The 10,976-nt window shown below is 38.7% G+C and overlaps 1 protein-coding gene and 1 pseudogene across 2 annotated transcripts; both read right to left on the bottom strand.

The window, feature by feature from the left end:
- Positions 1-241: 241 nt before the first annotated feature.
- Positions 242-3,137, bottom strand: LOC112168811 (annotated as a pseudogene).
- A 1,060-nt stretch (positions 3,138-4,197) lies between these two features.
- On the bottom strand, positions 4,198-9,235 carry LOC112172498 (F-box/kelch-repeat protein OR23). 2 transcript variants are annotated; one of them, XM_024309865.2, is made up of 2 exons: positions 8,199-9,235; positions 4,198-4,682 (listed from the first exon to the last, which is right to left on the bottom strand). In XM_024309865.2, exons 1-2 carry the CDS (start codon positions 9,185-9,187, stop codon positions 4,562-4,564), a joined length of 1,110 nt encoding a protein of 369 aa, XP_024165633.1. In that variant the 5' UTR covers positions 9,188-9,235; the 3' UTR covers positions 4,198-4,561. The 2 variants fall into 2 exon arrangements, with proteins under 2 accessions (XP_024165633.1, XP_024165632.1); XM_024309864.2 differs by lacking the exon at positions 4,198-4,682 and adding an exon at positions 6,335-6,800.
- Between the last annotated feature and the right edge of the window lie 1,741 nt (positions 9,236-10,976).

The following is a 10,976-nucleotide window of genomic DNA, read 5'->3' as shown; positions in this document are numbered from 1 at the left end:
ATCACACACGGTGATTGGTGACTGTTGCATCAAAACAGCCCTGAAAACTGATTTCTTCTTCAGTGACAACTGACAAGACTAGCAGATGCAGGCTCTTCTTTGACAGAAGGTTTTTGTCCCTGATTAAATACCATAGAAATGAATATCATCATAAGTGAGCTTGTGGGTTTCAGGCTTCCAAACATAATTGAAAAAAAAAAAAAAAAACTACTAAACCACTTGCATTTTCATTCTTCGCCTTCTTGTGAGGTGCACCGGTAGATGCCTTGACTTCATCATCATTACTTTTTCTCTTTCCCTGGGAGGTGGATGGGGTTATTTGAGAAGTTCCAGAAGGCACTGCTTTTAGGGGACCCTTGTCAATAACATCATCCATCTGCGGCAAGGCATTAAGAAAAGCGCAGTGAGTAGAGAGATGTGATGCAATACAGTGCGAAACAGTGAAATACTAGTTGATACATATACCAAGTTGGTAGCTTATCAACATAAATGCATCTCACTTTTCTAAATGCACTTGACGCTAAAATATATTGATACCATTTGTGCAGCGCAGTTCTAACAAGACAGCAATAGGCTAAAATTAGACACCCCCAAAGTAAATAACTTAAATTATCATCCCCATCGGCATTGTCATTGTCATCGTCATTGTCATCCTCTGTATCTGACTTATTCAGGCGCCCAAGTACCTTCTTTAACTCGTTTCCGGATTTGCTCAGTCTGCCATCTTCATCATCGCTATAATCTTCGTCATCATCTTGCATAAAAGATACAACAAAATGCTCATAAAACTGTAATCTGTACATGCTCTACCACTGTGGCACCAAATACATTGTGGAAATAGCATATAGAAGTGAAACCATAATAAGGAAATCAACAGGAAATATGATCAATAATCTACAGAAAGTAAAGCTCAAACTTGAACACATAATAGCACAAGGCAGGCATTATCAACATGACAACATTCAGAATGAAAATAGAACCTTCAATTTGCTTGCTATTAATATTATCTTAATCAAATTAGCTCTTGTAGCAGTCAACATCACAGAGAAGTCAAGACCAATTTGAAGAATTTTTTTGCATAATTCAAAACAATTACAAGGCAACAGCTTACAACTTAATGCCTCTCCACTTTCTTTGGTGTTTTGTTCTGTCAATTCCATAACTTATCTAATATAAAGATGTCTGCCAAAAAAAGTGTTCCTCCTTTAGTAATTAACTCATGCCTTATATCATCTTGAGAAAGATATACTTACTAGTAAGCTAACTACCAAAATAGAAGAGAGGACAACATACAACACAACACATCCCAAAGTAACCTCAAATTAAACAAACAAGTGTGCAAGCAAACCTGCTTAAGTTTTGGTGGAGCTGGAACCTCGGTTGCAAAGTCTTCTATTTCCTCAGGACTATTTTCATCATTCCGCTGAAAATTTCATCATGCTCCCAGTCATCACCTACAACAAATGAAAAATAAAAAAATGTGAACACTACACTGATTATTATCCTTTGATATATAACAACTGAAGTATGAACAAGACAAATGTTTACCCTTCTCATCAAAGCCATCATCTCCACATGCACCTTCATCATCATCTCCACATGACTCTACATCTATTTTTTCTTCCTCCTTTCTCATCTCCGTCCCCTTTATCTGAGAAATTTCGTTCATCATCATCATCATCACCAGTTTCGTGTTTGCTATCACTGTCACCAAACTTCTCCACATTACCATATGCAACAGCTCCATTAGTTGCAGCTTTCATTATCCATCTTTCATGTTCATATTGCTTCTTTTTCCTACTGTTCATCTTATCTTCGGCTTCCTCCAAAGTAAATTGCTTATACTGTGCTACCTTTTAAAAGTTGAACCTAGGAAAAATTATCAAAACAGAGTTTGTTTTGATAAGTAAACGGATAAACCAATTCCAGCAATAATCGATGACTTAAACAAAACTAATGAGGTGGGCAAATGATGAAGGGTCATCTGTTGAGACAACTAGCACAACTATTCCTAGTGTACAAGAATTAAATGACTATAGTTTGGCAAGAGACAGGTCAAGGAGGGAGATTAAGAGGCCCAGGTTCCAATAAAAATAGAGCTGTTAGCCCTTGGAAATCTGATAGTTGTTTGAGTTGTGCTAGGAACTTGTTATCATCATTTATGTTTCTTTAAAGCTGTGTTTTCTCTCCTTCCTATTATATGTAAGAAGAATGTCTCGATTTTTTTTAATCAATTGAATGAAATACAGAGCTTGAAGCTACTGTTCCAGAACACTCGAGCTCTGTTGCCTTTTGTTCTAGCTCCTACGAATATATTCTCAGTAGGTGATCTGCATCAGCAAATTACAAGTAATTCTAACAAACATAGGTCAGTACACTGTACACTACATACCAAGAACCAGCAGGAATAGCAGAAATCTCCTTTCCTTCCAGCATTAGTAGGTAGTAAGCTGCAGACAGCTCTTCAGGATCCCCTTGGTACAGACTGCCTATTTTCATCCTCCAAGATAATTTATTTCTGAGCAACTTATCCTGCTTAATGAAATAAGATTCTAAATACAAAGTAGTTAACCGACCAAAAAAAAAACAGAAGCGGTATGTAAAAGGCATGAAAGGATACTATCTCAACACAAAACCATAACACATACTGCACTACATAACAAACCTAAAAGTGGCAAGTACCTACAATGCAATGCACTCATCACACACACCATAACGATGCTACTATTAGTATTGGTGTTACTGATATAATCAATATAAGTCTAATCTATAAAAACCATGCAAGTAATAAGCAAATTTTCCCAAAAATGAGGTGAAAACCCACCTGAAAGTTATCTTGGCGCCCTTGTAATCCATCTTTACTTCTTTTTACATTGAGACCATATATTTTCACAACTTTTCTTCCAAAATTTTGGCAGCCCCGTCGAGAATGTACCAATGAAGTACTTCTTGTCATCAACAGTATTGGCCCAAACACCATACTCCTGTATTACAAATTTACAAGAACAAGCATGAACTTTGATTCCAAAATCCTATATCTGAAAAGTTCAAACAAGAGAGATAGAAAATAGACTGACTCGAATTAAGCGAGTGAGAGTGGCTCCACAGTCAGAGCACTTGGCCTTCTTCTCAGCCATGCATTTGCCACATGAAACGCACAGAAGGTCAGGTAGTCTGTAAACTTAATCTCCCCGAAACCAAGGGTAAGGTCTGCTTTTCTTCTTTAGGGTGGCTGGTGACAGTATCGAAAGATGAAGGAATTCTCACATGTAATCTGCTACATCCATTAAATGGTGCCAAAATTACACTTCCAGATGGAAGGACTGGTTTGCTGCAGTATCCCCTCGAGGACATATTGAAGTTTGTGTTATCATCGAATCCTTCAACATTTGATTTTATAGTCATGTTTCATTCAAATAGTAGTTTGGGATTTTGCAGACCAGGACTAGGCCAAGGTTGGAAAAATTTGATTTTTAAGGGCGACAATTGCATTATGGATCTTACATACTATTAAGGGAAATTTCTTATGTTGTGGACCTATCTGGCCGTGTTTCTGTTGTTTGTGAAGTTGAAGACCCTAAGCGAGTACATTTGAGTGTTGTTGCTCCAGAGATTATGAATAAGGAGGAACTTCTTGGTCCAATGAAGGGTATCAAACAGCTATATCTGGTGGAATCAGCAGGGTCCCTATTGGTGGTTTTGTGTACTTCCTACCATAATCATTATGAATCAACTATTGGATGCAGGGTTTTCAAGGTCCCATTTAGTAATGGCAATTCATGGTCCAACTCAGAGGTAAAGAATTTGGGTAATAGAGTCCTCTTCTTGAGTAAAAGCAGTTCTTCCTTCTCTGTTGAGGTCGCAGGCAGTTTCGGATGCAAGGCCAATTGCATATATTTCCTGAATAACAAAACAGTCTCTGCATTCCTTGACTTAGATGTTGGTATTTTTAATATGGAGGATGGGACAATCGATCGAGGCTTTAGCAATTCCTTCAATACCGGGATTGAAGGAATCAGAGAATCCCATCTATGGATTTAATCAAGTTTCTCTGAAGTAATGTAAGTGCTCTCGATCAACAAACAAAGTCCAGAAGAATCATATCTCCTCTGGATTTCTTTTGTTTTCTTGTCATTCCCACACAGATCTAGTTTACTTTAGTAAAACAACTCTGTAAAAGTGAAAGGCAAAGATTGATAATAGTAAAGATTGATAAATACAGGGGGAAATGTTATTTCTATATTGATATATGAAACTCATCCATTCAAATTCAATAGAGTCCTACTTCACTCCACTATGTGGCACAATGACTACAAATATGCCAGTAGCAATGATGAACCAGTGAATCCCTATACACAATGATCTGCATATCAATTGGTATTTTCGTCCACATTCACACAACATACAAACAATTAAACTTCACAAGTGAATGGTGCTCATAACTGCTGCATTGAAATCCAAGTCATAATGGAAAGGTGACTTGGTAAGGAGAGATCTCCATGTCCTCTGCTGAGGATCATAGATTTGGATGTAAAGCCTTCCTGCCCTCGTATGCAATCGCTCAACTGTCTTCCAGAAGGTTATGACATACAACTATACAAGTCTCCCTCCAATACAACGAACGCAAATGATGAGTTGCAATATGTGACTCCAAACTCCAGCGATTTGATGCCAGGTCATATCTGCAGTGCAGTAAGGAAGGCAGAACATTTACTATGATGTTGAAGTGATGTGAGCAACAATTCTGATGAAATTTTCATTCAACGACCTAAGCCAACAACTATTTTTGAAAAATTTCGTTTAAAGATCAAATTCAGAGGAGTAATTCCAAAACTGCATGGCAATTAGGTCCTCAAGTTTTAATATTCTATAAGAGTAGAGGATGTTCTTAAAGGTGAGAATAGCATACAGCACTCAAATAGGAAGGGAAGAAATTCAAGACTCAAAGGGACACACAAACAGGTGCTACATGGCACACAAACACAGTACCTCAGTAAAGCAAACTCATGAGTCATGAGACTGCAGTTTTACTAGAATAAGCGAGTACAAATTGTCCCCTAACCTATGCATCTTTCACCTTTCTCCTTATATTACTAGAAATAAAGATAAGCAAGATATTCCTGCATGCAAAGGTGAGAGAAGCATAGTTATATTTAATGGTGAAAGATGCAAATACAAATTGTCCCTTAAACTATGCATCTTTCACATTTCTCATGATATTACTATAAATAATGATAAGTAAGATATTCCTGCATGTAAAGTTGTAAACTACAACCAGCCTGTAAGGCTGTAAAATAATCCCCTAAGCTATATATTTTTCAACTTTATCTACATATTACTTGAAAAAAAAAAAGTTACTACATGTAAAATTTAAAACTACAACCAACCTAGAAGAAGAGCAAACTGAAGCATCACATCCATAAGGGCCATGTAAGATCACCTCTCATAAACTCTAAATTGGCAGGACTATCAATTTAAATCATCACATAACTTCTCAGTTATGATATAGAGAATAATTTGTGTTGACAGTAATTAACTGGTAGAGGTTTAGTCATCTTCACATCGGCTACAGAATGAAGCATTGAGCTTTGTCTTCTGCATTCTTCTTTGTGTCAAATATAAGATGAGCATAAAAGGATCATGTGGAATCAGAATAATTTCAGCATTGTACCCCCACCACCCACTCTCCCTAGAAGATATAACTGATATATTCTACACAAACATCAAGGGTAATAGTAGCGCATTAAGCTCTAAAATACCATTTTGATGTCTCGACTTCAGATCTCCCTCTCTCATTCACATGTTTTACATTCTGTAATAATTCATTCAATCATGGGTGCAAGAGAGACAATAGTCATTCAATCTAAGTGCTGATTACTAAATTCCTCAATCCTTCATTTACAGAGAATTTCTTCCTGATCTTCTTCATTCATTTTGTAATCCTGATTTCGTTGCAGTTGCACAAAATGCTTACACTCCCATTACAAGGACCTACTCACAGCAACATTTCAAACCAAATATGCCTATTGTTTACAGCAATCTAAAATTCCAACACTAAACACCGTATTTCTAGCATAATTTTAAGTCAAAATTCCCATTAATCAACCGAAATAGCACAAACAATCTGCAGCAAGTATTCTCTTATCTACTAAATCAAACATTTCAACCAAAACCTTACACACGAAACTGAACTTCATCGACATCCAATTCCAAAGACCATAACAAACAAATTTCTGCTAGAGTATAGCAAAGTTACCTGAATATAGCAAAGAGATCTTGTTTACTTTAGTAAAACAACTCTGTAAAAGCGAAAGGCAAAGATTGATAGTAAAGATTGATAAATGTGGAGGGAAAGTTATCTCTATATTGATATATGAAACTCATCCATTCAAATTCACTACAGTCCTACTTAACACTCCACTATGCTGCACAATGACTACAAATATTCTAACCAGTGAATCACTATACACAATGATCTGCATATCAATTGGTACTATCGTCCACAATCACACAACAAGTACAAGCAATTAGAAGTTCACAAGTGAATGGTGCTCATAACTGCTGCATTGAAATCCAAGTCATAACGCAAAGGTGACTTGGTAAGGAGAGATCTCCATGTCCTCTGCTGAGGATGGTAGATTTGGATGTAAAGCCTCCCCGCCCTCTTATGCAATCGCTCAACTGTCTTCCACATAACATACAACTCTCCCTCCAATACAACGAATGCAAATGATGAGTTGCAAGGAGGCTTCCTTGGTATACGTGACTCCAAACTCCAGCGATTTGATGCCAGGTCATATCTGCATTGCAGTACGAAGACAGAACATTTACTATGATGTTGAAGTGATGTAAGCAACAATTCTGATGAAATTTTCATTCAACGACCTAAGCCAACAACTATTTTTGAAAAATTTCATTCAAAGATCAAATTCAGAGGAGTAACTTGAAAACTGCACGGCAATTAGGTCCTCAAGTTTTAATATACTATAAGAGTGGAGGATGTTCTTAAAGGCGAGAATACAGCACTCAAATAGGAAGGCAAGAAATTCAAGACTCAAAGAGACACATAAACAGGTGCTATAAGCCATACTAACACAGTACATCAGTAAAGCAAACTCATGAGTCATGAGACTGCAGTTTTACTAGAATAAGCTAGTACAAATTGTCCCCTAAACTAGTAAACTATGCATCTTTCAACTTTCTCGTGATATTACAAGAAATAATTATCAGCAATATATTTCTACATGTAAAGTTGTAAACTACAACCAGCCCGTAAAATAGTCCCCTAAGCTATGCATCTATCAACTTTATCTATATTACTTGAAAAAATAAAAATTAAAAAAATAAAAATTAAAACGGAAGAGATGTTCATACATGAACAAATTTAAACTACAACCAGCCTAGAAGAAGAGCTAACTGAAGCATCACATCCATAAGTACCACATAAGATCACCTCTCATAAACTCTAAATTGGCAGGACTATCAATTTAAATCATCGCATGACTTGTTCACATTAATTAACTGGTAGAGGTTTAGTCCTCTTAATATTGCTACAGATGAAGCATTTGAGCGCCATCTTCTGCATTCTTCTTTGGGTGAAATATAAAGATGAGCATAGAAGGATCATTAGGAATCGGAATAATTTCAGCATTGTACCCCCACCACCCACTCTCCCTAGTAAATATAACTGATATATTCTACAAGCTTAGACATTCTACACAATCATCAAGGGGTAATACTAGCACATTACGCTCTAAAATACCATTTTGATGTCTTGACTTCAGATCTCCCTCTCTCATTCACATGTTTTACATTCTGTAATAATTCATTCAATCATGGGTGCAAGAGAGACAATAGTCATTCAATCTAAGTTCTGAATACTATATTCCTCAATCCTTCATTTACAGAGAATTTCTTCCTGACTTCCTTTATTCATTTTGTAATCCTGATTTCGTTAATGCTTACAGTCCCATTACAAGGACCTACTCACAGCAACATTTCAAACCCAATATGCCTATTGTTTACAGCAATCTAACGTCAAAATTCCCATTAATCAACCGAAACAGCACAAGCAATCTGCAGCAAGTATTCTCTTATCAACTAAATCAAACATTTCAACCAAAACTTTACACACGAAACTGAACTTCATCGACATCCAATTCCAAAGACCATAACAAACAAATTCCAGCCAGAGTTACCTGAATATATCATTCCCATCAAGCATGAACACACCAGGTTGTGCAGGATCAACCTCATTGTCAACCACCACAATTTTCCCAAGCCTCATTCTCTCCCCTCCTTCCCACATATCACCAGTCTCCCTCCACCTGCCCCCGCCATTCGTACTCGTCAATTCCATCACCACGGCATTCCGGTAATACTCGTCCACCGGCACCACCTCCGATATAGTCCTGGCCTGGCCGTACCCGCCCATCACCCAAAACTCCCTCTCCTCCTCATCTCCAGCAAAGAACCCCACGCACCCGGCCCGAAAGCTCGGCAGCCCTTCCATGGCCACCCACTCGTCTCTACATATATCATACCTCTCCACCGAGCTCATCCTGCTCCCGGCGGCGCTGAACATGGTGTGGCGGGAACCGCCTCCGGCGACGATGATTTGGTCGGAATCGGGAACCTTCGCACACGCGAAGCTCCCGCGCGGGGTGAGCATCGGAGCGCGGTACTCCCAGGCGGCGGTGGTGAAGTCAAACCGGAACACCGCCGACGACGGCGTGGGGCGGTCGATCGGGAAGGAGCGCGCGTCGAAGAGAGAGCCGCCGAGGACGTAGAGGTGGGGCCCGATCGCGACGGAGGTGAAGTTGCAGAGGCCGTAGACGTAGGGGTTACATGGCATGGGGGGGAGGGGGCACCAGGCGAGGTGGCGGGGGTCGAAGAGGTAGGGTCCAGCAACGGCGGGGTCCTCGGGGAAGATGCAGATGAGGTGGGAGAGGCTGCGGTGGGTTTGGCGGGAAGAGAAGAGGGTTTTGGAGGAGAGGAAGAGGCGCCATGATTTGCAGGTGGGTTTGAGGCGGGCGTGGTGGGAGAAGGGGATGAAGGAGAGGATTAAGAAAGCGACGTCGTTTGGGAGGCCTGGGATCAGAGGCGGAGATGATGATGATGATGATGATAAGGAAGATGAAGAAGAAGAAGAAGAAGAAGGAGATGAAGGTGAAGATTGAGAGGCCATGGCTTCTTCTTCTAGTAGTAGTGAGTCTCTTCTTCTTCTTTCTTCTCTCTTCTTTCTTCTACCTCTTACTCTCTCATTTTCCCAACGGATGGGGTAGTTGAGCTTTTCCAGCATTTTATATTCGGTTTTTCCCGATGTCTAAAAGTCTTACACGTGGAGTGTGAGGTTGATTGTTAATTATTATTTATTTATTCTGTCCGGAAGGGATGCCCCTTTGTTACAAATTACATCTACTACTGTATAATTATTATCTGATCAAAGATGTCGAGGCGCAGTTAATGAGCTTCTACATCATAGAGAAGTGTTATATTTTGCCAAGTCTATCATGCAAGCCTGGGATCAGTTCCTCTTTTCCACTTTTTTGTCGGAGCCGAAGCTGTCATTATAGTTCGGTTAAGGTCATTTTTAGAAGAAGAACCGAGTACAACCCAAATCGAAACTTTCGGTTCCTAATTGCAGCAATGAAAAAATTGAACTTTTCCAGTTGTTCACTATTTCAGACCTGTTTTAGTGATCCCACAGTTCAGAGTTCAACCTTGGTTCAATTCATAAGTCCATTGTACCTCGTGGGTCCATTGCATTTCGTGGGATCTGATCAAAGATATCGAAGCGTAGTTAATTAGCTTCTAAATTCTATATATCCTTCTCGTTAATCCATTGCATCTCATGGGTTTAGAGATGCCTGAGCGTAGTTAATGAGCTTTAAAATTGGAGAGAAGTGTTCGATTTTTGCCAAGTGTGTTGTGCTCAAACTTGGTCATTTGGAGATGTCAGCTGGAATGGAATAATGTAAACTTAGATGTGAGAGTCCTTGTGTAAGTTAGCAGTTTTCCAGTTAGTAATTTGGTGAGGTTGAGCCTATTTTGATATACTAAATCCGTATGATTAAATGTTAAAAAATGTCAATTGTAACATCCACTATTTTCGTTTTAGGGTTATGCCACAACAACATGTGTCACACCGGAAAGTCTTATTGCTCAATTACACATGTTAAAAACTTGCATTACCATATTAAATCAGGTGTATTGGATTTGATGGGTTTATGCTAAAAAATACTAGGGGTGGGCGCGGTGCGGTTCTGTTCGGTTTGAGGCCCAAACCGCAACCAAACCGTTTTTTTCGGTTAGCCTATATATCAAACCGCAACCACATTACAAAAGGGCTGAACCGATTATTTCGGTTACACCATTTTTCGGTGTGGTGCGGGTCGGTTTCGGTTTGGAGTGATTTATTAATTTCAAATAAAAAGTGAGGGTCAAAATCAGGCTTATTTTTATCTAACAATTTCAATAAGGCATTAATAAATTTTGAATGCATTTAGAGTCCACACAAATTGGCAAATGTCACCCAAATATCAAGCAACTTGCAGAAAAGCCATAACACCTTATTACACACACACACACACACACACATATATATATATATATATATATATATATCAATGATCAAGCAAACATAACAACTTATTACAAACTGAAAACCTAATCAAAAGTGGATTTCTTATATATTGAAAACCAACATTTCCATCAATAGAGAAATAATAAATAAATAAAATGTAATTAAAATAAATTCGGTGTAGGTCGGTTTAAATCGGGCGGTTTATGACCCGAAACCGCAACCGAACCGCTTTTATACGGTTCGGTGCTGTGTGATCATAAAATGACACCGTTTTAGTTCGGTGCGGTTACCGAACCGTTTTTTCGGTGCGATTCGGGTCGGTAACCGCATTTCGGTACAAAATGCCCACCCCTAAAAAATACCATTTACTAGCTCCAGATAATTTTTTTTT

This window comes from Rosa chinensis, chromosome 6 (assembly GCF_002994745.2).
Source record: "Rosa chinensis cultivar Old Blush chromosome 6, RchiOBHm-V2, whole genome shotgun sequence".
NCBI classification, from domain to species: domain Eukaryota; kingdom Viridiplantae; phylum Streptophyta; class Magnoliopsida; order Rosales; family Rosaceae; genus Rosa; species Rosa chinensis.
Note: the sequence above shows the minus strand (reverse complement) of the source record. Positions and strands in the feature narration are given on the sequence as shown.